The sequence below is a fragment of the Notolepis coatsorum genome, assembly GCF_963971535.1.
Source record: "Notolepis coatsorum genome assembly, chromosome: 2".
Taxonomy (NCBI): Eukaryota; Metazoa; Chordata; class Actinopteri; order Aulopiformes; family Paralepididae; genus Notolepis; species Notolepis coatsorum.
This window is the reverse complement of record NC_140166.1, coordinates 225,323,206-225,350,298: the sequence shown is the minus strand read 5'-3', so window position 1 is coordinate 225,350,298 and position 27,093 is coordinate 225,323,206. Positions and strand designations below refer to the sequence as shown.

At 41.9% G+C, this 27,093-nt stretch overlaps 1 protein-coding gene across 1 annotated transcript; it reads right to left on the bottom strand.

The window, feature by feature from the left end:
- Positions 1-886: 886 nt before the first annotated feature.
- Positions 887-27,093, bottom strand: LOC311223244 (uncharacterized protein; the record flags this gene model as incomplete). The annotated part of the gene is made up of 3 exons (XM_084308014.1): positions 27,019-27,093; positions 7,189-7,321; positions 887-2,115 (listed from the first exon to the last, which is right to left on the bottom strand). Exons 2-3 carry the CDS (start codon positions 7,307-7,309, stop codon positions 887-889), a joined length of 1,350 nt encoding a protein of 449 aa, XP_084164140.1. The 5' UTR covers positions 7,310-7,321; positions 27,019-27,093.

The window sequence follows — 27,093 nt, the reverse complement described above, 5'->3', positions numbered from 1 at the left end:
AACAGATATAGGTATACATTTGCAGGACCAGAATACATCTGTAAGGTCTTTAATACAGTCATCCCCATTATTCATGCATTCTAATGTAATCTTCTCTGCCTCTCTTCTTAGAGTCTTGGCTGGTCGTCCTGGCGGGTGTGTTGATCATCCCTGGATGGCAGATATCCAGGGTAGTACATCGGGCCACTGGGGTATGGCCTCATCTCGTATTCCTGTTGTCGCTCGACATGCTGGGCGGCAGGACGAGGGGGAGGGGGGCGTGGAGCCATAGGGATAGCTGTAGGGGGCCTGATGACCAGGGGGGAAGAAGAGTGAGAGCCATGTGAAGTGTAGTCACTTTGATGAAAGGCCTGCTGGGGTGGGTGGTGGCGATGCGTTGGACGAAACCTCTCGTTGAAACTCCCTCTGGGTTTTCCTCACTCCCGGTTCTGCTGGTAGGGCCTTGACGTCCGAGAGGTCACCACTATTTGGTCATGCTGTCTGTGACCTTTGACAGTTCTCTCCTCTGGGAATGTGCAGGTGAATTGACAGGTTTGACATTTCCCTGAATCTTCTCTCCCAAGTGTATTTTCTCATGTTTTCTGAAATATGCTAATCTACTGAATCTCTTATCACACAAACCACAATGACGTGGCTTCTCTCCTGTGTGAATTATCTGGTGCGATTTCAGATTAGACAAATTACTAAAGCTCTTCTCACACAGGTCACAGGAGTAGGGCTTCCATCCTGTGTGAATTTTCTGGTGTGATTTCAGACTACCCAGTTGACTGAAGCTCTTCTCACACTGGTCACAAAAGTAGGGCTTCCATTCTGTGTGAATTCTCTGGTGTGTTTGCAGATGACCCCATTGACTGAAGCTCTTCTCACACTGGTCACAGGAGTAGGGCTACTCTCCTGTGTGAATTTTCTGGTGTGATTTCAGACTACCCAGTTGACTGAAGCTCTTCTCACACTGGTCACAAAAGTAGGGCTTCCATTCTGTGTGAATTCTCTGGTGTGTTTGCAGATTACCCAGTTGACTGAAGCTCTTCTCACACTGGTCACAGGAGTAGGGCTTTTCTCCTGTGTGAATTCTCTGGTGTAATTTCAGATTACCCAGGTGCCTAAAGCTCTTTCCACACTGGTCACAAAAGTAGGGCTTCCATTCTGTGTGAATTCTCTGGTGTGATTTCAGATTACTCAGGTACCTAAAGCTCTTTCCACATTGGTCACAGGAGTAGGGCTTTTCTCCTGTGTGAATTCTCTGGTGTGTTTTCAGATGAGACAGTACACCAAAGCGCTTCTCACACTGGTCACAGGAGTAGGGCTTCTCTCCTGTGTGAATTCTCTGGTGTGATTTCAGATTAGTCAGTTGACTGAAGCTCTTCTCACACTGGTCACAGGAGTAGGGCTTCTCTCCTGTGTGAATTCTCTGGTGTGATTTCAGACTATGCAGATGACTAAAACCCTTTCCACACTGGTCACAGGAGTAGGGCTTCTCTCCTGTGTGAATGCATTGGTGTTTATCGAGATTTCTCTTTGAACTGAAGCTTTTTCCACACTGGTCACAAAAGTAGGGCTTCCATTCTGTGTGAATTCTCTGGTGTGTTTGCAGATTACCCAGTTGACTGAAGCTCTTCTCACACTGGTCACAGGAGTAGGGCTTTTCTCCTGTGTGAATTCTCTGGTGTGATTTCAGACTATGCAGCTGACTAAAGCCCTTTCCACACTGGTCACAGGAGTAGGGCTTCCATTCTGTGTGAATTCTCTGGTGTGTTTTCAGATGAGACAGTACACCAAAGCGCTTCTCACACTGGTCACAGGAGTAGGGCTTCTCTCCTGTGTGAATTCTCTGGTGTGATTTCAGACTATGCAGCTGACTAAAGCCCTTTCCACACTGGTCACAGGAGTAGGGCTTCTCTCCTGTGTGAATTCTCTGGTGTGATTTCAGATTAGCCAGTTGACTGAAGCTCTTCTCACACTGGTCACAGGAGTAGAGCTTCGCTCCTGTGTGAATGCGTTGGTGTTTATTGAGATTGCTCTTTGAACTGAAGCTTTTTCCACACTGGTCACAGCAGAGACCTTTTCTTCCATCCAAGCTGCTTGGTTTCTTCCCAGGCCTGACAGGACAGCTCTCTGGATGGAGAAGAGTGTCAAGAGGAAGGAGAGATGGTGATTTTATTCAGCTTTAATTTCCATGTAAGAGGTTTATAATGGTACGTAGCTGGGTTTTATAGTTTAACCTCTTAAGCCAGACGGGTCCGATACCGGTCCCAAAATGACATAACGTCAAAAATCAATCTCTAGACTGTATGACATAATGTTGCGTTTTTAGTTTTTTGTACATTTGATCTCAAGAAGGTGCTGAATGAGCACCTGGATTTTTGACGTCTGGTCAATGTTAGCATGGTCTTATTCACCTTCAAAGTGAATTAACTTTTTTTTATAAAATAATGTATATTTTCCTTTGGTTCATTACAATTTACTCAAGCATAGTAACAGACACAATATTTCTGACACTGGGAATACATTCCCTGATGTCCATAGATACCAAGAACATGCAAATGGTCCTTGTAGAAGTGGAGCAATCTTCCTTTTAGGCAAATTTAGAGTCTGGCTTAACCTCTTCCACCCGGAGCCTATTTTCTGAAAATCTGCCTAAAATGGAAAAGTAAATGGAATATTGCTGGGACATCTATGGACCTCAGTGAATGTATTCCCAGTGTCAGAAATATTGTGTCTATTACTAGCCTTGCTTAAATTGTGATGAAACAAAGAAGAATATGAATTATGATTTTTCTTTCCATCTTTGACAGTGAATAACACCATGCTAATAATGACCAAACATTAAAAACTGCCACTGATCTCGTTCAGTACCTTCTAAGGAAATGAATAAAGGGAAGATGATTAAACAGAAGGTTCTGTGGATACAATACTGAATTCTCCCATCCGGACCAATGCAATTTGAAATATTATTATAGACTATAGAATAGCAGGCTTATAAATTACCTTATAGCCAATTCGCACATTTATATATCAGGGATGTGATTGCGCCATAACACTTTCCGTGCCAGCAGTGCCGTGCCTAGGTACCCTGTTGCGTGCCAGCGCTCTATTCAATGACAGAGCGATCATATTTGTGAACGCATAAACTACATCTTAAATTATGTGTCTAATACGGCCGTCGCTTATCAATGACTTGTTTGCAGTCAACATTGTCGAAATGGATTTCCTTTATTTTTATCGGTTCATTTCTGTTTTATACCATTTTGAAAAATGCTGTTTTTTTTTAAAGTTTCAAAAAAAAAAAAAAAAAAAAAAAAAAAAAAAAAAGATTCCACATTAATCGCCCTTTACTGGAATACACAAAACACGTTGTCATTTTTCGGTCTATTTATGAATAGTTTTCAAATAAACGCTAGATTATCGATAGTATGTATACTTATGCACGCTATAAAAGCGGGCTGAAAAATCGATTATCTTATTTCCTGATCGCACACACACAGATATATCTGTGAAAATAGCTCAGATTATCCCAAGACTGGTAAAATAGATTCCTTACCTCAGATCAGATGTTCTCCAAAAAGATTATTCCAATTCCTGATCGCCATTCCAAATATCTATCGCGTTTATTGATCCAACGCTGGGTGGTCGAAACACATATTCTCCGCTGTTCTGATGGTGGGCGATGATGACTGCAGTAGGCTCGGATTACATACCTGACAAGTAAAATTTGGAAGCCAGACTTTTTTTTCTCCATGCGTTTTTATTGACTCCATTCCAATGAGTGCAATACCATCCGGAGAGACGATAGGGGGCGGCATTTTCCCAATTCTAGCTCAAAGCCAGTCCCAGTGGTAACGTGAGGCTAGATTGATGAAATATGAATGGAAATCGCTAATAAGAAAAATAACGACTTCTCGTCGCTTGGCACTCAACGGTTGGCATGAAATAACGAGAATTCTCGTCGTTGACACTCAGTGTTAAGAAAAAAACCTGAACATTTTCAAAACCAATCTTCTTTCTTGGGACCAAGTAAAGTTTCGTCGATATTCCAATATAGTTTCCCCCCCCCCCACCTCCTCCAATGTACAGTTTCTACGTCAAATGTTATACTCTCTTTTTTAGACGCTTTTTGTATCACAAACAGTACTGTATTTGTAAATCTAGTATGTCATATATGTTATGATGAATTGAAAATGGGGGACCCTGATGTAAACAAGACGAAAGTCTTTCTCTGGTCTGCATCCCCTTAACACTTTGAGTGCCATGGACACTATATATATCGTTATTTCATGCCGCCCGTTGAATGCCACCAACGCTAAATAGCGTTTTTTTTATTAGCGATTTGAATTCATATTTCATCAATCGAGCCTCACGCTAGTGCTCCAAGCACTCTGAGCTCCATTGGGAAAATACCACGCCCTATCGTCTATCCCTGTGTAACTGCACCCCATTGTATTAGACTGGTGGGGGGGGAGGCAGCTTCCTCATTCTACTTTTCCGGCGAGGCATCTGAATAATACCGAAGTGATTGCGAGACGGAAAACAACGTGGAATATTTATTTACAGTACCCAATAATCAATCAATAAACGCAATCGATATTTGGAATGGCGATCAGGAATTGGAATAATCGTTTTGGAGAACAGCTGATGTGAGGTAAGGAATCTATTTGACCAGTATTAGGGTAATCGGAGCGGTTTTCACAGATATCAGCGTGTCCCGTATGTGTGCGATCAGGAAATGAGAATATATTTCTCAGCCCGCTTCTATAGCGTGCATAAGTACACATATACTATAGATTCTCGAAGACACTCTGATGTCACGAGACCGCCGCCATCTTGGTAAGAGGGTAACAAACTGATTTCTACCATCAAATGCATGCGTTGAGCTCCGTTTTTATTACATGTTTTATCACATTCTTGTTCATTTCATAAAATTTTCATAAGATTTGTTTTGAAAATATTGAGGCCAACATGGCATTTCACTATTTCGAAAGCCTTTCTGGTGATTCTAAGGCGAGATATGAGTCAAAGAAGCTCGCCCTGATTGACTTGACATCATGTCCATACAAAACACCTGTGCTCGAATACCCAAATTGAAGCTGCGGTTACGTTTTGTACTAATAACAAACACAGAAATCCAAATTGCAAGTTTTATATAATACCAGCTGATGCATCACGGAGGAAAAAGTGGCTGGCGGCTAACGTTCGGCTAACTCCCTCTGGTGTTGTGGTCGTGGTAGCTACATGCTAAGCTAACGTTAATTTCATCATATCGAACCGATAGGAGCTTATCTTATCTAATCTTACGTGGTGGTACCACGTGTGCCACTACCCGATCAAACATCCACGTAAGATTAGATAAGATAAGCTCCTATCGGTTCGATATGATATAATTAACGTTAGCTCAGCATGTAGCTATTTCTCTAGGTTAACGTAGCCAACGTTAGCTGCCAGCCACTTTTTCCTCCGTGATGGTATAAAACTTGCGATTTGGATTTCTGTTTTTGTCATTAGTACAACGCGTAACACAGCAGCTCTTTGGCATTGTGAAGGACTGAAGAAAATTCCGCTTTCGATCCGTTTCTCCACTAAATGAAGCGTACACAATGTACCAGGCAGGACAGTTTCCCCCCACGCTGCAGTTGCGTAGCAACAACAGACAGGAAGTTGACTTCGAGAATAATCTAGCGTTTATTTGAAAGCCGAAAAATTACAATGTTTTGTGTATTCCAGAATATTCCAGTATGTCGTTTTTTGACGGAATCTTTCTATTTCCCTGAAACTTTGAAGAAAACGGCGGCTTTTCGAAATGCTATAAAACGGAAATTAACCAATTAAAAAACAATCCGTTTCGACAATGTTGACTGCAAACAAGTCATTGATAAGCGACGGGCAGATTAGACACAGCCATAATTTAATCCATAGATTATGCGTTCACAATGCTATCATTGAAGTGGGTGCTGGCATCCAACCACGTTTTACCATGTTAACAAGTGGCAATGAAAGTGTTAACCTGTTCCACCCGTGGAATATTTTCTAAAAATCCGCCTAAAAAATATACCTAGGTAAATGGAATATTGCTCCACTTCTACAAGGCCATTTGCATATTCTTGGTATCTAGGGACATCTATGGACCTCATGGAATGTATTCACAGTGTCAGAAATATTGTGTCTATTACTAGGCTTGCTTAAATTGTGATGAAACAAAGGAGAATATGAATTAGGATTTTTCTTTGCATCTTTGACAGTGAACACCATGCTAATAATGACCAAACATTAAAAACTGCCACTGATCTCGTTCAGTACCTTCTTGAGATCATGTGTAGGAAAAAATCGAAGGAAATTAATAAAGGGAAGATGATTAAACAGAAGGTTCTGTAGATACAGTACTGAATTCTCCCATCCGGACCAATGCAATTTGAAATATTATTATAGAATATTTTAAGTCAGAAAAACCGGAATTCCGTTTTAAACGGGAGAAATCACATCCCTGATATATACATATATTATCTTTCAAATGCCAGAGTTTAATTTTGATTTAGTATCACCAGGCGTGCATAAGAACAGATAATGAAATCTACTGTAAATACAGTAGCTTTTTTATTTTGATTAGGGTGCAACCATTTTGAAACTAATTTCAGAACTAATTGTTGCTACATGCTAACAATAGGGAAGATAAACGAACTACGTTTCAATATTTGTCATAAACGTTACCTTTTGTGGTAGAATTATCCCGAATAATAGCAGTTAATGAAATAATTAATAAAGTACTATGAACCTTGAACCCAATAGAATTTTCCAGGAAGTGTAGTTTTGACAAATTTCAATGCAGAACCAGACCTGTGGAAGGCCGCTACAAAATGGCAGCAAAAAAACTACAATTCCCATTCCCCCGGTTTTACAAAACGGTCACCTCTCGCGAAATAACATTGACATTACAAAGAGGAAAATCTATCTATATAACACTTTAACCTATTCCTAAACTAACGTATTGATGATAATATACATTCTAAATGCTGTTGTGATGTTTATACTTGAATACGTTTGAAATTAAAATCGCTAGTTTTATAGAACATTCTGGAAATATTCATTTATGACCATTATGTAATTTGCGGTCCGCTGACGGACCGCACAGGCGGAAGAGGTTAAAGTCAACACTTATAAAGTCATAATGTTTACAGATTAAAGTCAACATTTCCCTACTTGTTTCCATGCAGTCCAAACAGCTCTTCTCTTGGTCCAGCTGTGATGGTTTCATGCAGTCCACCAAACAGACAGACAGTTCTCTCAAACCAAGGTGTGAGCGGCTATGAAGGGTGGTCATATTCAGACCAATCTTGGGGGAAAGTAAGAAAAGAAATATCAGTACATTTTACATTCATCCTAACAAACAAAGGTCTAACTTTTCAGTTGAAATTCATCAGGAACACAGAAAGCCAAGCAAGAACCATCAGTCCTTAACGAGCTATACAGGTAGCTCTCTTTTCCTAGGCTAACAAATTGGAAAAGAAGGAAAATCCTGACATGAAAATCTTCCTAAGAACAGAAAAACACATGGGTGTATATATAGACCAGGGGTCTCAAACTCAATTTACCTGGGGGCCACTGGAGGTAAAGTCTGGGTGAGGCTGGGCCTCATCAAATATTCCACACAAAAAGGGTTTCAAGTATTTTAAATTTTTTTATGGAAATGTATGGTTGAAACATGCAAACGTTCAAACGCACACACACTAATAAGCATTGGAGGCTTTTAACCAGGGCCAGACTGGGGAAATCATTCAGGCCAGGAAATAGTGCGAAATATAGCCACTTTATAAGCAGGGGTCCCCCACCAGGAGATTTTGTGTTACAAAGACTTCACTTCCTGCATTCTGGTGCACGAATTGTTTTATTTGTACCCTTTAAATGCCAGTGTTTGTGATGACATGACTAAAAAAAGAAAGAAAAAAATCTTTTTGGGATTTTGATTTTTTGAAATCATCTGGGGGGCCGCAACATATCATCCAGCGGGCCGCGAGTTTGAGACCCCTGATATAGACAGAATGGCCTGACAGGACAGCTATCTGGAGGGAGATAGTGATGGAGAAGAGTGTCAGTGGATGAGAATTGGTGATTTAGTTTCTATGTAAGAGGGTTACAGATTTAACTATGGTATTATAATAGGAGATTCTGGCCTTTCAAATGATGCCTCACTTGGCCCTATAAACCCATTTCTACTAGGGATGCCCCGATCGATCGGCCACCGATCGTTATCGGCCGATAATCAGTATAAATATGCGATCGGTGAATTCCGATAATGAGTCATATTCGCCGATCGCGGAAACCGATCAAGCGGAGATCTCACTCGCCGTCTGTCTCAGACACACAGGACCTGCAAACTGCCGCTGCTCCTCCTCCCTTGCCCCGCCCGCACCCGTGTACAGTTTGTAAACACAGAGGACTGAGAGGAGGCTCTGCTCGAGTCTATAGTGCATTCGACGTGAGCTAACGTAAGCTACCTAGCTATCGTTACTGTTTAAACAAAATTACCCAGTCAACTATTCACTTTTAGTAGGCATTGTCTAACCAGTATCTAGCCGGCTAGCTACTGATAGCTCCTGATATCAACAAATGCTCCAGCAAGTCTAGTAGTGCATGTTGATACCTCCGTTAGCTCACGTTAGCTAGCTCGCGTTAGTTCACTGTTCAAAACTAAATGTCCCATTGAACTAAATAGTTCACTGAGGCATCGTCTTAACGTTATCTAGCGGGCTAGCAGTAGCTACAGATAGCTCCTGATATCAATGTCTTATGCCATTGATTCGATGCGTATTCGAGCTGAGGGCTTGCTGAATGTGATTTATACCAATACTAGGGTCCAGCTGCAGCGCCGGAGGGTCCAGCTGCAGCGCCGGAGGGTCCAGCTGCAGCGCCGGAGGGTCCAGCTGCAGCGCCGGAGAATCCTGGCCATAGCTGAAGGCTACTAGTACACACAAGACAGTGGAGCTGTTTGCAGATAGCGAGCATTTTGACTTGTTGCGTGGTGGCGATGTCTCGCAGATAATACAAGTACAAGTCTAATTATATAATATATATTTGATAAAAAATAAAAAAAAGTATATAAAATATTCTTTTATTTTTTTTAATCAAATTATCGGTATCGGATCGGTATCGGCCGATATGGCTCACGACGATCGGTATCGGTGGCAAAAAATGTGATCGGGGCATCCCCAATTTCTACATACATATTGCATGTGTCCGGATGGCAAAATTCTGTACTGCATCTACAAAAGCCCCTGTAAATGATCTGCCCATTGTTAATTTGTTTAGATATTGACTATACTTGATCTTAAGAAGTAGCTGAATGGGCTCAGTGGCATCTTTTAGCTTTTGGTCATTGTCATATTCACCGTCAAAGATGGAAAAAAAACTAATAATTCATATTCTCCTTTGGTTCATTACAATTGACTAGGGCTGTCATGATTCATCGACCAAATCAAATCAAATCAAATTTATTTATAAGGCCCAACAACACACGTTAATGTCCCCATGGGCCGTACAAGTCTTCTTTAAACAAGTCAAGAAGAAAACATAACAATAAGTCAAGAACAGAACAAGGACACCATAAGGTCCAACAAATTTAAAATAAATGCAAATAGATGAAAGAATGCAAGCACTCCCAGACATACCCCACGCGAAGGTAAGGAAAAACTCACTAAAACCTAACAATAGGTAAAAATGCTCCACAGGCAGTGTGGAGGAGAGAAACCTTAGAAGGGCCATTCAAGGGGGGGGATCTCCCTTCTTAGATGTCGGTGATAGTAGTGTTGCAGACGGACAGTTGGTAAGCATGCACTCAAGTGTGTAATGACACACAGATGAGTGCATGCAATAGCAACTGAACATTTTGAAAGATTAAAGATAGAGCCGATAGCGATAGCAACTGAACATTTTGAAAGATTGAAGATAGAGCTGATAGCGAATCTATTTGAGGCACAGGGGCGGCGCAGAGAGGGTCGCGTCCTCCCCGTCTTAATCACGGGACATTCAACACTCCGGTCATTGCTCAGGGACAGCCGGAGACAGGGAGATAGGGGGCGGCGCAGAGAGGGTCGCGACCATGTCGACTATGAAATTTCATTGACTTGTATGCCTTTTGTGGTGGAAATGGCAGACGTTAAAAGTCATAGCATTCGCAACGTGTAATCCAACTAGTGCGCAATGAATCACGTTCGAAATATAAATAACTTCTCTTAAACCACTATTCGTGATTCTGCCTAGAGCCAGGACTGGACAGTGCATGTTCGCTCGCATTTGATGTTTCACGTCAACTCCAGCTGGAAGACAGGGGCCGAGTCCGATACCCCCCCCACCTTCAATTTTAAAAGCTATGACAGCCTGTGACAACTCCTCTTGAGAGTCGCGCTGTTTCTATGTAAACTCTGTGAGCAACGGTTTTAATTAGTGATGCACGATATATCGGCCGCCGATATAATATCGGCCGATATGGCAGTTTTTTTACACATCGGTATCGGTCCGATATCAAGATATCATCATTAGGGATGCACGATAATTATCGGGCCGATATCAGCAATTATGACGTCATCCCGATAAACTCGATAACGTTATTGATAGCTCCGATAACATATAATACATTTTTTGGTTAAAATAAATCCGGTGTGGGTGGATTTGGATGAAGGGCGCTTGTTTTTATTATAGCCTCCTCCCGTTTTGCCAGTACTGTGGTAAAACTGATAGCGTGTGGTTTAGGAACAGGGAGTTTTTCACAAATCCATCGCTCCCTTTCTTGGCTGTGACGTAGTCACGTTACATTCGGAGACAGACAGTCGATCTGCCAATTACATCCCACGGCTTGCACCCACCTCTTCTTCTTACCACCAATCAGAAGCTCTCGTTCGTTTATTTACCTCCGGATTGTCAGCCATTACTCTACTCGGAGCTAACGTTATCTCCCCGCCAGCCACATTGACAAGTACCAGCGCTTATACATTACTGGCAAATGTCTTGTTGCACTTGTGGCAACGAGCGTTGTCAGCATCGACTTTAGTAAAATGGACCCAGACTTTTGAACATTTCGTTCTGTCCGCCATTATGAGAGCAGAGCTGTCTGTACTCCAGCGCAGCACCCGTGTGAGTGTGTGTGTGTGTGTGAGTGAGTGAGTGTGTGGGAGGGGAAGAGTGGAGAGAGCAGGCAGGCTGCTCGCTCCCCGCGCAGGCAGAGAGACACAGAGGCAGGAGAGATAGACAACGGCCAACAAGATTAGTTTGCGACGTTTAAATTCATCAAAAAAAAAACGCCATAATTTCTCGAGTACCGATAGCAGTACCGATGACGTCGGAGCTTATAAATACTCAAAAAAAATTTTTTTTTTGATAAAAAAAATATATATATATATAGTTAAAAAAAATATTATAATACAATAAATATCGGTTATCGGTATCGGCTGGAGGAGCATAAAGTTATCGGTATCGGTGTCAAAATCAATATCGTGCATCCCTAATCATCATATGGGCCGATATTAAAAAAAAATATATATATATATATATATATATTTTTTAATTTTTTTTTATTCTTTTTACATGTTTTGGCCTTAAATCGTTTAAAAATAGTCATTTCTGAAAATAAGTTACAAAAGTAAAAAAAAATCGTTTTGGAAAATAGCTCTTTATTTGATTATCATAAAAAAGTGTTTTCTATACAGAGATATCGACATCGGTAAATATCGGTATCGGCCAGAACAGCAATTTTAATATCGGTTATCGGTATCGGCCACAATTTTCACATCGGTGCATCACTAGTTTTAATAAATGTGTCTAACATGCTTTACATCCTCGCCATTCCATTCATGTATGCCCACGTCGCGGTAAAACCTAAACTAAAGTTAGCTGCTAACTAAGCTAAGCTAAATAGCTCACAGACACAGGAGAAATTAGTTTTGTGGAGTTCCAATAGTGAGGAATGGGGGGGGGGGGGCGGGGGGCTGAGCCCGTCTCTCTCTCTCTCTTTACGTTCAATGAAGTAGCCAAACATTACACTATAAAAACTAACTGGATAGTTAAATTATATAATAAATATTGTAAAATCCTTAAGTCTGCTATAAGCTATTCTCCCTCTCTCGTGTGTGTGCGTGTATACATTTACTATAGGCTACTCTTTTTGACATTGATTAGGCCAATTAGCTTTAACAAGCATGATTCCTGAGCCTATTTTATTCAAAAGGAAGATATTGATTTAAATATGTACATGGCCTATATATATATAAAAAAATACATGTAATTAGGGATGCCCCGATCATGTTTTTTGCCACCGATACCGATAGTCTATGAGCCATATCGGCCGATACAGATCGTTTTTGGTTTTCTTATAGCAGCTGGCAGTATTATACTGTAGGTCTAACACAGGCATTCTCAAAGTCCAGACTCCGGTCCAGACCGAACCACAACTGTCTCTGGACTCTGAGCAAATGATACTTTTATTGATAATGATATGTATTATCTGTATTATCTGCGAGACAACGCAACAAGTAAAAATTCTGCGCTATCAATAATGCAAGCAGCATCTTTGCATGTCCGACTCCACTGTGTGTGTGCGTCTGTCTACTCTGCTTTGGTCCAATCACATTCCCCCACCCAGTCTGCGAATCAGAGGCAGAGTAGGGCGGGTCTTCACGGAATGCTTGTTGTCTCTTCAGCGAGCTGGGAGTGTACCGGGGCTTGCTCAATGTGAGAGTGGTCCTTCTCGTCCAGCCCTATGAATTTCATGACTTTTCTTGTGATCGCCTTAGCCTTCCTACCAGGGCTCGAGACTTAACAACGTTGCGTCGTCCCCGGGACTATCAAATATTTATTTGGGACGAACACAAATCCTCGCCGGGACGCAGTGGGGACGAAGAGGATTTATTTGGAAAATGTCAACTGCACCGACTGTCAGTGCGCATATCACGGTCACTGGCAAATGGTGCGCGTCTTCCGAGTGCTCGCTTTGTTGACAGTGCCACGAGAGCACTGCACAAGACCCGCGGACATATATAATGTTTAATAAAAGTTCCCGCAGTACTAGCCATCAGTCAAGGGAGCACTCGCAAACAGATAACGTTAAACACAGCAGAAGATGAAAAACAGACAGACTGACCAACGGGGAACTGCATCCGATTCCAACCCTAGTACAACCCTCGAGTCTAAGGTAAGGACACATTTAAATCACAGAGGTGTAATGTTAGTCTATTGGAACTGTATACAGTAGTTAGCTTCTAGTTAGCGTTTGAGCTATATAGCTGCTTGCTAGCTAACGTTAGTCCTGTGTGTGTGTGTGTGTGTGTGCGTGTGCTCAAAGCAGCCCGCCCCATGTTAGCTAGGTGTATCCGTTATATTGAGGAGGCTTGACAACCGAGGTTCAAAGTTAACTTCACATTTATTGGCTGTTGGTTTACATGTCGCTACGAAAAGAAATCACGCAGCTCAACTGTGTGTCTTGACTTCCTGCCTGGTGTGACATCACACAACAAGTACGGAATCCACAAGGCTCAAATGTCTGTTGTAATGACTATGCTGCCACCGAAGATGTTCAGTTTGGAATATGAATGAACACACTTGTATTCCTTACAGTATCCATGAAATTGGACACTTTGACTCCCTTAGATATGTCAGATGATTTCTGTACTTTTCACTACATGTTTTATTACTTCTTAAACTATCCTATCAGTCCTTAAAATATTAGAGTTACAAATATCCATAATAATCTACAAGACATCATTAACACTAACAGTATATATATTTTGTATCATAATGATTCTTGTGAAATAAGTTGCCTTTTGACTAAATACATTTATTTTCTCTTTCTCTACAGAAACAAAGACTGACTTGCTCTCATTCATCACTCACTCACATTGCACAATGTTGTTCTATTGGATTCTATTATATGTTATTACTATTGTATTATCCACATCGTTGCGGGCAAGACCACCCGCATTTCATTGTATACTTGTATGCCGTGACAAATAAAACTCTTGACTTGACACACAAACAAACACACACACACTATTACTGACAATAAAATAAGAAAGGTCTTTCAATATTGTTATTGCTTTGGTTGTTGTTTTGTTGTTACCTGTTGATATAATGTGCCTATTGTTCAAATAAACAATTATTTCAAATACAAATTATTATTTATTTCCTAATCATTTGAATGGTGTCTTTATGGCAATAACAACTATAGACGGAAAAAGTTAAAATACGACATTTAGATTTGTGGGACGGTTTACATTCACTTTGGGACGGTAACAATTGTATTTCGGGACGGTTCCGGGACGGTGGTGAAAAAAGGTTAGTCTGGAGCCCTGCTTCCTACTATCACGGTTATACGCATGGGTGCACTCTAAAGTGGTTTGCGTTAGCAGCCGTTTGTTTTTAATCTGCCTTTTTCTTTTTACTCCGCGGTAAGCTTAAACTCTCCATGCTCCTCTCGGTGATGGGACTTCAAGTGTCTTATTAAATTTGTTGTCGAAACTTTTTACATTGCTTCCCCCACAAGGTATTTTATCCTGGCATACATTGCAGATGGCATTTGTTGCATCTGTCTCAGACACTTTGTAATAGTTCCACACCACCGACATGTTTTAGGATAGTTAACATGAGACAATGACACCAACTCCGCTGAGAATTGGCTCATGTTTTTTACGTCATCAGTCGGTTTTCGCAATCGGGGACTAGAAAGCATTATCGGAATTCCCCAATCTCATATTTATACTGAATATCGGCCGATACCGATCACTGGCCGATTGATCGGGGCATCCCTAATTGTAATCGTATCTCCTGTGCTGACACAAGCACTACTATAGCATGGAGTGGAGAGATAACACACAATACATATAATATCCCTGTTTTTCAGCATTTAGCTACAGGCATGGATACATTGTATCATGTAATGATAAATAATGTCATAGTAACGGGCGGGTGTTATAAGATAAGAATAAACTTGATTGTCCCCGCGGGGCCAATTTACTTGGAACATCAGTGATGCATCAGTCTGCGATAACAGTGTAAACTAAGAAGAAAAAATAATATATACAATCATTCATTCAGTTAGTAAAAAGGACTTCAGACAAATATGACAATACATAGAGACGTACAACCATAATACATAAGTACCGTACTTTTCGGACTATAAGCCGCGGCTTTTTCCCCCATTTTTCGACCCTGCGGCTTATATAACGGTGCGGCTTATATGTGGACAAAACCCGAAAATCGAAATATTGCTTTTTTTACTGCATTGAAATGTTATTTATATGTTCCCTTATTTACTTAATACAACTTGTAATATGCCCATTTAACACAATCAGTAACATTTAAATCAACAAAAAAAGGCAATGGAAATATCATTTGACATTTTTACAAATATTTTTACAAATATTTTTCCTGTTCACTGTTTTTGGTTAGTTTCTTTTTTTTCCTATAGTAATATCCTATTCACTGTCACAGAGCTGTATTTTGGCTGGAAAAGGCATATTGGGAGTCCGAAGATGCAGTACCGGCCAGATCCTGGTAGTGGCGCTGTCTCGAGAATGCAGTAACCCCCCCTACTTCCCAGTCCCTAATGGACCTCTGCTGTTCTTAGCTTAGTTAGCTAACGCAACGTTAATTTAGGTATTAAACGACGTGGGCATAAAGGAATGGCGGGGATGCAAAGCATGTTAGATGCATTTGACCCGTTGTGGGGGAAAAAAACAGGCACTTATTTCGATTGCAAAATAGGCGGACTCTGAAGCAATGCTGTCTAACGTTAACACACGCTGCTACTGAGCTACTGTTGTTGCCCGGGCGGATATGCTCACCAGGGGATTTTCAAAATAAGAGTATCGTAATATGAACCGATCTTTTTACGTTGCATCGATCCCATTTGATAATAGACCGATATATCGATCTGGATCGATGTATCGTCCCACCCCTATTAGACACAGCCATAATTTAAGACATAGAGCTCTCATATTTGCGAACGCATAAACTATCATTGAAGTGGGTGGTGGCACGCAACGGGGTTCCGGGGCACTCAAAGTGTTAATGGCATTATGCAGTACACCATCTAAAATAAAGTTTCACACATACACATTTTTGCGGACCTCCCAAACTTTCAAACTTTTTAGATGAAGGAATGGGTACAATAGGAGACACGCCTCCAGTTTTTCAAACGTTTTTGACACGCCTCAGCTTCTGAGCTGAAGGCGTGTTTTTGCGGACCTCCCAAACTTTCAAACTTTTTAGATGAAGGAATGGGTACAATAGGAGACACGCCTCCAGTTTTTCAAACGTTTTTGACACGCCTCAGCTTCTGAGCTGAAGGCGTGTTTTTGCGGACCTCCCAAACTTTCAAACTTTTTAGATGAAGGAATGGGTACAATAGGAGACACGCCTCCAGTTTTTCAAAAGTTTTTGACACGCCTCAGCTTCTGAGCTGAAGGCGTGTTTTTGCGGACCTCCCAAACTTTCAAACTTTAGACTGTTTTCTTTATACGTTTTTCTTTTTCTTTCTTTCTACCACAAGACGCGGCCACTGATGGGTCCATGGGACTTGGATAAGTCCTGTGGACCCAACTCTGGCCACTGACCACATGAGCGAACGGGTACATACGCACACAATACACGGCCACTGATGGATCCATGGGACTTGGTAAAGCACTATGGACCCAACTATGACCACTGATAAAAACGTAACTACACTAGCATTATAAGACCTAAACATTGCTACCTACCATACAAGTGCATTGGTTTAGTGCACTTCCGGTTGCCACTGAGCGGAAATGTTTGTGCGGACCTGTTCTCCCAAACTGGTAAGCAAATGACTGTTTTTACGTTATTTTCATTTTTACGTTACTATTATTATTATTTTTTTTTTTTTTAAAACATTGATCTTAACTGATCACTATGACTTTATTGCTTTTATCGTTATATATGCCTATAATTGTGTACAGCACTTTGAGCTACATGACATGTATGAAAGGTGCTTTATAAATACTTACTTACTTACTTACACACACTCCTCTCACACACAGCAAAGAAAATACCTAGAAGTCTGTCTGATCTTATCACTATGAATTGAAAATGGGGGACCCTGATGTAAACAAGACAAACGTCTTTCTCTGGTCTGCATCCCCTTAACAATTGTGTGTATTGAGCCGTACTGTATTGTACCCATTCTGCAATCTGTTAAATAAAGTTTTTCATTCATCTGACTCATCCTCCTCTCCTCTCCCCCTACAGCTGTTCCACGTCACCCTCCTGGACCAAGTTACAGCCCCATCAGCCACGGTGCTGGGGGCATATGCTGCTATTAGTATTTATTATTTTTCTCTTCGTTTACATTTAAACACTTGCACTTTAATTTGTATTATTTAATTTATTTATTTTGTTATTATTATTAATTGTTGTATTGTATTTGTTGTGAAGGGCCAGATTAAAGCTGAGAATCTACATTTATTGTTTTATATACATTGTATATTATTTATATATACACGGTATATCCCTTTACCTGCGTTCGAACCATAGTAATATTCGCTCTCCTTATTGGATAGCGCCCCAGGCGCCAGCCCGCAAGCCCCCAACGTCAGATTCAAAGACAAGCTCAGGCATGTCGTAACATGCCCGGAGACAGCGTATTGATTCCAGACAAGAACTGAGGTTTGGGACTAGATAACCACTTAAGTATATATACGGCGCAGGTGTGCACAGCAGTGTTCGTCTAAAGTCTGTCTGTGTTCGGTAACAGTGAAGTGAACAGTGAAGCGTCTAACAGAGCGTTGAGAACACGTGCGAATAGAATAGTAAAGTGTCAGAGTTTAATGCAGTAACGTCAAGTTCGACCTAGTTTAATGTGAAGTAAATAGTCGTTCATTTATTGTATATCGTGCAACCCAGTTCGTTCGTGTGTAGCATTACCTAACGGTTCGTTCGTGTTAGCTAGTGAACCTTAGCCAGGGTGTGTGGCCTAAATACGTCGCCAGCACCCGAGGAGGCCTAGTCGGAGAACCGTTGGACATGTGCACAGGAGAACCAGCGGCGGCGATTGCAGAACCATTACTGGTTGGATTATATTGATTTGGAACGTGTTACCCGGAGAAGAGCCTCGTTGATTTCCACTATAGTTTGGGATTTAACCTCGTGAGGATTACACTCGGGCTGGCCTCATGGACAGAGGCTGGCTAGCTATCATCGTTTGCTATCGAGCATTGGATTACAGTTATTGCTTTTGCTGCTGACCGTTGGATGTACAAGGACTGGCTTCTGTACGTGGAGTCCCTTTATTCTTCATTGAATCAGACTGAGTATCCGAACATTCCTCTATCCTCTAGAACTTACAACTGAGAGGAACCCAGTGTCTCCAGGCGGTACCAGCGTTGCCTTCTATAATTGCTATTATACGCCAGGTGGCGTCAATCTAGACCCCTCGTAGGAATCCTGCTATTCCCAGTGACTCATGCTACTGACTGACTTTATGCATATTCTTCGCCATACAAGCGCGACACTAATTCTCATTCTGTAACCTAATGTTGCATAATAATAAAATACCCTCAAATACTATTTCTTTGTCAATGCCGTGTTATTATGAGTGTTCACCATCTATATTCGATGTACTGTCTGGCCAGTAATTAAAGTACATACCTAGCAGTGGTTTAATCGATCACAATCTTTAATACAGTCAGGGTTTTGTAACCCCTCAGTTACAGTATTTATGTTATTCAAATACATTTCGATTTAAGCAAGTTGCTTAAGATCCAAATTCAAATGTTTCCTGAGTCATTATTTTAATTTGCTATGGTATGTTAGTTAACTGTTAACACAATCGCGGCCACTGGGATGAGTCTAATAAATCTCTAGAGGACCAGCAAATGTAAACAGACGTGGGGCTGTTTGTAGAGCTAAATCTATACTTTATAGTATTGCTATCTGTACATTCTCATTGTCAATTGAGTCCATAAACCGTCCCTTCAAAATGGCTTAAAGAAAAAAAAATCAATACGTTCTCATTTTATAGCGCCGCGAATATAAGCCTTATACGGCATTTGGTCTAGTATATTTCCTGGAAGGCTAGATAAAGGGCTAATAGCTACTAACGTTATATCCAATGGCATTTCCGTTATACAGTTGCTACAGTTAAAACTTGCACGATCCTCAAGCATGTATGTGTAGCAGCCTGAAAATATTGTTTATTATTCAGAGCTGCTGACTTGCCTTTTTATCTTCCCTTTCTGCACCAAGACATTCTAACTAGTTTCATTGATATTCGCACGAACAATGACACAAGCGTCTCCTTCTTCTATCACTGGAATATGGATTATAAACGACATTACTGGATCATATTCTACAATCCTTTTCCCTGTGGAGCTAGTAGGCGACCAGCAGGGGGCGGTAGCAGGCAGAGAGTGTCGGAGAGAGTTGGGAGGAGATATATGGAGGAGAGACGGAAGACGCTCTCTTCGGCAGTGAACTTGACCACGAACGGTCGCAACAGGCGTGTGCTCTGGACGAGCCCTGTTGCCGAAGTTACGTTGAAGGGCCCCGTGGGATAGCGACGGGTGATAGGAAGTACTGGCTAGTTGACGTGATATCCTAGAAGTACCAGCGATAGTGTGTGAGCAAACGGTGCAGAACAAAGCACTAACAGTATCGGGTTATAGTAGTTACTGTGTGCGGTATAAGTAGCGTGCGGCTAACAACATATCTAAGTCCTTAGTAGTCGGGTTATAGTAGTTACAGTGTGACGGTATAGAGTGCGAGCCCCGAGACGTGCGTGGACCTACAACCAGTCTGCCCTGGCTGCCTGCGACCAGATCTACACCGGACTGCCTGCAGCCTACGGGAGTTCGCCCGTCCAGCAGAGGTCGTCATCGCCCAGCACACACTCTCAGCCAGCACTGCCTCTCTGCTCAGCTCCGCCTGCTAGTGTCCTCGCCGAGAGTACTCGCCGCCATCTTGCCTTCCGGACAACAGTGGCGCGGCGAAGCGGCCATTTTGGATGAGTATAACCGAGCGTCTATGCTCCGGAGTCTTACACCGTACACAGTGTGGTGCAGCCCGCGGGCGAGTCAGCGTTGCTATTATAGTTTATAAGGGGAACCCCAAACAATAAATGCCGGCATTAGAATAGGGCTTTTGCAAGGTATTAGTGGGCCCACACGTTTGTTTTCTTTCCTTTCATTCGAGTGTGATAACATGTGTGTTTAATAATATTTTCCCATCCAATTAACCCTTTCCCTGTGGGGAAGTTACAGACCTGGTGTATTATAAATAAAGCCTAGAGAGGTATTATTCTGGCCGTATAATTAAAGCCTTTTGAGGTATTATACAGGGTGAAGACCCAGACGTGGGTGATGAGTCAAACAGTGAAGTATATTATCCCTGATATTAACCCAGAGGTGGGTGTATAATATACGTGTTTATGAGGTATGGAGTTACCAACGGTACTATAGTGGGACTTCCGTCCAATTGGCCACTAGTAGTAGATCATTGTAACTGACCAGTACATAACATTAAAGAATCGGATGGGAGATTTGTGTGTGTGTCTATCCATGGGCCGGTTGACAATCATTTTGGTGTGGGTAACGTTAATATAATTAACCCTTTCCTATTCCACCTTTCCCTCTTCATTGTAAGGTTTCTAGGGTCATTGAGGGAGGGTACTGCTTGCGGGGGGGAACTCAGAGTATTTAATTACAATTCAGTCACTAGGTGTGGGAGGGTTTAAGGAGCAACTGGGGGGAGTGGGAGCGTGTTGGGGAGTACTGCTGACCGCCCTGCTGCAGGGAAGGAAGACCAGAGTACCAGACCAGGTTGGTAAATCCCGGGCCCCATCCACTCACTACCAGCCTCCAGTCGACGCCCCAGGCCCAAAGACGAGGGTGCAGTCAGACAGAGTTCTACTGTGTCCAGCTACCTCGTGACTGCCAGCAACCGTTCCCACGAAGCAGGGATAATCCACCCTGCTACATATGCATGAAAGGGGGGGGGGGACGTCGTTTCTTATTATTGATTACCAATAACCGTGTTCGTCTAAGTAGCCATCAAAACAATGCCAGATCGGGTTGTACTTTACGTGAAAAAGATCTTACCATGAGCCGGTTGGATCCCCCCTGAGCATTTTCCTGTTATCGATCGCCATCTGGTAGATCGATATGTCCATTGGCTGATGATAAATCCCCTTATTGCATAGTGAAATCCACGCTACAAAAGGTATTCCGTGGAACAGACAATAGCTATCGCTTCAGATGAGTAGAAAACTACATTAGAGATCATAAAAAAAAAAAGACAACTTCTGCCACAGGGAACACTATTATCGCGATAGCGCCCCTAAGAGGATCTGGCCGGTATTGCACTTTGGCGAATTCAAATAGTAAGGTACATCTGCAGTGCAGCTCGGCGACCTTGAATAGGTTATTAAAATGGAATAAAAGCCAAAACAACTTGCCACGGATATATCTGTCCTTCTGTCCACAACGGGTGGAATCGAAACACGGAGATATCCGTGCTTCGTCCCCAATGTGTTAAGGCAGAGGGACTGGACAACAGGGTGACATTCACAGGTGTGCAGACTTGAGCATGCGAGGTAAAACATGCACTGGAGCCCGGAAAAGGAGCCACGCCCACAGGAAGCAGAGATGGAGGGTGTGACAAAAATAATCGTTAGATTAGTCGACTACCAAAATAATCGTTAGTTGCAGCCCTATACTGAACCGAAAACAGTGACACCAAAACCGTGATACGAACCGAAACGTAGATTTTGTGAACCGTTCCACCACTAGTAACTACAGTATATAACCAGACCTGCAAACTGATAAGAGGTGAAAAATGTGACACGTTTGTAAACCAAACCCCTGTAGGGGTTTGTGGGCATTGTTCCCCCGAAGAAAATCGTTGTGATTTAACATGTAAACGAAGCACTCAGAAGAAAATAAAGGGAAAAGACAACCCGGTCTGACGGCACTACAATTACATTTTCATATGATAATGCAGAGACTCACTTTTTTTTTGCTGCCGGTAGAACGTGAACTTTCCATAAAATGTCTCTATAAATCCATTTAGTTAGATCCAGCACTGAATGTATCTTGTGATTGTTATCAATTTACGACGACAACAAAACAACAACTATTAGCGTTTTAGTCATTTCCTGGTTGGCGTGATTACGGACATGTCAAATGAATGCCACACACTCAGCCTAGTGTGACTTACGTATGACGAAAGCACGTAAGGTAAGGGTTTGCACTAAAACAACCCATAGAAATGCATTGGCGGTTGTGGTGTTTGAAAAACAAAAATGCCAACGCGTGAATGTACGAGAGGACTGAGGGGCAATCGGCAGCCAGAGAAGTCGCCCATGAAGTGTCAGACAGTGATTCTGAGATTCATTCCAGAACAAAATTAGATACTGCGGCTGATTGGACTATGATATTCAGAAGCAGGATTTGTTTTTATTATTATTTATTATATTTATCATACAGCATTATTTTGTAAAAAATGTATGTACATTTTTTTATCACCTGTGGCAGGGAGGGCGACGCACAAATCACCATAATCAGTCAACCTGCTGATAACGTTACTTCCACACCTACCCGCCACAGAAAGCTGCTGGGAGAGTGATGTATGACATCGAAAGAGCAAAGTCATTTATTGCTCCCTCTGCTGTTCAAACAATATAGTGAATATATAAACAATAAAATAAACAAAAGTGTAAGGAGCGCTCCATAATATTACATTATTTCAACTAATCACGTTACATTACTAAGAACAGAATGTGATGCTCATCCGTTTCTTACTACAGACCCAGGGCGGGATCCACAAAGAATGGATTGCACACTTACTTACAATTCATTATGAATTGAAAATGGGGGACCCTGATGTAAACAAGACGAAAGTCTTTCTCTGGTCTGCATCCCCTTAACAATTGTGTGTATTGAGCCGTACTGTATTACCCATTCTGCAAAACCTTTTTTTTGTACTTTACCCTCTCTGTAATAACAAAAAATGTATTTCAGTTGTAAAACTGGGACGATAGATCAATAGAGATTGATACATCGATCTAATTATCAATAATCCAATAGGATCGATGCAAGGTAAAAAGATCGGTTCATATTGATACTCTTATTTAGAAAATCCCGTGGCAGGTCTCATTTACGCACAAGCGTAGCTCCGGCAGCTGGATTCACGTGAGAACAAACCACCCGGCAGCAACAACAGCACGTGAAACGCCTGTGTGGAGACGTTAAAGCAGGGCTCCAGAGTGCGCCTATTTGGTCATTTTGCGACTCAAAATAAGTCAGTTTTTTGTTCGCAACAGGTTCAATGAGTCCAACATGCTTTGCATTCTTGTATGCTTAGTTAGTCGCCGTAAAAACCTAAATTAACGTTAGCTGCTAGATCTAACTAAGCTAACCCTGCTCACAGGCACAGAGAACATAGTGGAGCAATAGTGAGGGAAAGGGGGGGGGGGAGCCAGTCTCTCTCTCTACGTTCAATGATTTTAAGTAGCAAAACTGGATAGTTGATGAAACATTTAACTAAACATAAAAATGTGTAGGGCTGTCTTAAATACTTTGAAGCTTCGTTCGATGGGCATGGGTTTGTTATTTAAGATGAGGTCGGACTCTGCACTGACAGATTTGTGTTCATTGTGCTGCTTTTATAAAGCCTCCAATGACGGCTTACAATAATTTCATGGAAGCAGCAAAGTGTTTAGTTTGTCTAAGATTTAAAAAGGGTTAAACTTTACAGCACTGACAAAGTTGAACAAAGTGCTGTACAAGATAGGGGTGCACCGATATATCGGTCGGGTATCGGTATTGGCCGATAAGTGCCTTGTTGACTGCTATCGGCCTATAAGCTCAAATGTGCTGATAGCAGTCGCCGATAAATACCCATCAATTTGTGTAGCGTCAAAAGGCAAAAAAAAAAAGTTCACTCGCGACCCACCTGCACAACGCCCGCCGTCCCCCACACACACAAGCTAGTGCTACTGCATCAAAGTAACTATTTATGATTAACAAGGCATTCGTTTTGTGGCATTAGCGTTATATAGTTAGTGTTACACGGACAATAACATCAGCATATTATTATTACCCATAGCAGCAAGGCATTACTCCGAGTCCGTTCATTAGCTACCGGGAGATGCAAGACTAACTTACTGGTGAAAATATGATTTGCGTTGGAATACTCCTTTGTCAACTTGCTGTACTTTGCTTGCAGGTCTGCAGCCATTATTGCTGCATTATGAATAGTCCCAACTTTAGCCAAGGTAACGTTATGGCTAAACCTTTAACAATAGTTAACGCTAGCTTTCGGTTAGCTGTTCAATGCTATTAATAACACAACTCCCCGTCAACACCCTCTCTCGGGAAGATGGCATTTAAGAAAGTATCTGCTGTTAAAATGAAGTGTTACACGTTCAATAACAAGCATATTATTTACCCGAAGATAGCAGTAAACAAGGCATTACTCCGTTAGTCCGTTCATAGCTCGGTTCCATTCCGTTGCTCATTCCGTACCCAACTACACATTCTGCAATCTGTTAATAAAGTTTTCAACCAGACAAATGTATATAAAGGCTTTGTTTTATTATAACATTTGTTGCAGTAAAATCATTATGTCTCATTTGGTCATGCGTGGAGCGCCGGTCGGCGGGCCGGGCAGCTAACGTAGCTACGTTAAATGTGTTCTGCTCTCGCAAACAGAGCAATGGCGGCATGCCCGGAAGTAGAAAAATGCATAAACGCTTGCCGATTGGTGGTAAGGACAGCAGGAGGTGGGTGCTAGCGGTGTGGCGTAATTGGCCGAATCGACTGTCAATCAAAATGGTTCCATTGCATTGGTTGAAAGCTCTGGTTGAGAGAATAGTATCCCGCTGCAGGCCGCAAGAATGGTTCCATTGCATTGGTTGAAAGCTCTGGTTGAGAAAATAGTATCCCTCTGCAGGCCGCAAGACGATACTGGGAGAGAGATAGTGATACCATAAACATATTTCTTGATGTTTCCTTTTTTTAAGTAAGTAAAGAGGCCTACAAATACAAACATACAGTAGTTTCATTAAAAAAATAAAAATAAAAAATTACAAATACTTATATACAAATATCGGTATCGGCCGATAGTGTTAGTTGAACAATCGGTATCGGTATCGGCGGCCAATTTTCATATCGGTGCATCCCTAGTACAAGACTCACAAAAAAATATATATATTATAATACATTTTACAATTTATTTAGAAGCTTCAAATTAAAATCGAATCTCTGCCCAGAAGCTTCGAATTCCAAAAAAAAAATCGAAGGTCAGCCCTAAAATTGCTGAAATTCAAAAATCATTAAGTTTGCTATAAGCCACTATCCTTTTCTGTGTGTGTGCGTTAGTGTCCCAGACCAGATGAGGTCAGGAGTTTGATAGTATACTGAGGATGGCCAGATAATGTTGATATTTAAAACATACAAAATATAATGCATAATAAATGTATACATGATCATGCAAATAAAACAATTGTTGTAGGAACAGTTTGGGAGAGGTGTAGGGAGGGGTTTTAGGTTGAGTTAAAAAATAATTAACTGAAGTTATTTCAAGTTTCTTTAATAATGTAACGTTGCTAGACGTAGCAACGTCATTCACGACTCTAGAGGCAGGTTGTTAGTTCTCAGTTAACTTATTTATTCACCATTAATTAGCATAGGCTGCAGCATACAAGTGACCCATCGCTACCATTTCCCATGCCTCAAGAGAGCGCACCCTGGGTGCCACACCCTCTTAAAAAAAAGCAATTGGTTTTGATAGTCTATCAGTGAGCTGGATGCAATCCTACCTTGAGGGGAGAGAACAGATGGTGGAGGTAAACGGTACCCTATCCCCCCCGCCCCCCCCCCCTCAGTGAGCTGTAGTGTTCCACAAGGAAGCATACTAGGACCGCTACTGTTCCTAATTTATGCAAATGACATGTCGTCAGCTTGTGACTGCAACTTGTTCCTGTTCGTGGACGACTCAGCCCTGCTGGTCTCTGACAAGAACAAGTTACAGGTTGAAAAAACCCTCAGCTCAGAACTCTCTAGAATCTGCACCTGGCTCGCTGATAAACACCTGGGTAAAACAGAGTCCATTCTCTTCGGATCAAATAACAAACTGAGCAAGACCGACGGCTTCTCAGTTACAGTGGGTGACAATATTGTCACAAGGAAAGATGAAATGACATACCTAGGTTCCATCCTAGAGGCAAATCTTTCCTGTGACAAAATGGCATCCAATGTAATCAAAAAAGTCAACCAACGAACTAGATTCTTGTACCGGATCTCCTCTCTGGTAAACAAGAACACCCTGAAGACTCTGGCAGGAGCACTCATTCAAGGGTACTACGACTATGCTTGCACCTCATGGTACCAAAGCACCTCAAAGGCACTAAAAACAAGATTACAAATACAAACATCACAAAACAAAGTTGGTCAGACTACTGCTTGACCTTACTCCTAGAACCCACCTCACCCCTGCCCACTTTGACTACCTAGGATGGCTTAGAGTAGAAGACAGAGTACAGCAACTTGCAATGGGCCTGGTCTACAAGATACACTACACCACTAAGGTACCCATGTACATGTCGAAATACTTCCCAAAGGTCAGTGAATACCACGATCACAACACCAGAGGGAGTTCCACAAATCATGTTAAACCCAGATTCGGCTCAAACAAGGGCCTAAACACGTTTCGCAATTATACCACATCAACGTGGAACGCCCTACCCACAGCCGTAAAGAAATGTGACCCACCTTCAAAACCGCTCTCAAAGAGCACCTAGGGGAGGCTGCAACTGAAACTGGCCCCGTAAATGTCCAATAATAACAATCCCAACAAAACAGGAGCAGTCGAAACGAGAGAGAGAACTAATGACTGGCTATGCTAACTAAGCTAACATCAACCCCACGAGCGATAAGAAGCAGCTGTGGACGCTGCTAAGAACACAGTAAGAGCGGAGAACTCCCCTCTCAACCACTGAAGACATACAGCTAGAAAACACATTTCAGTCACTACCTGACGAGCCTAGATCACCAGGAGGACGGGGCTCAGATGCCAGTCCCACGCCGAGGACATCAACAGCAGGCCAGA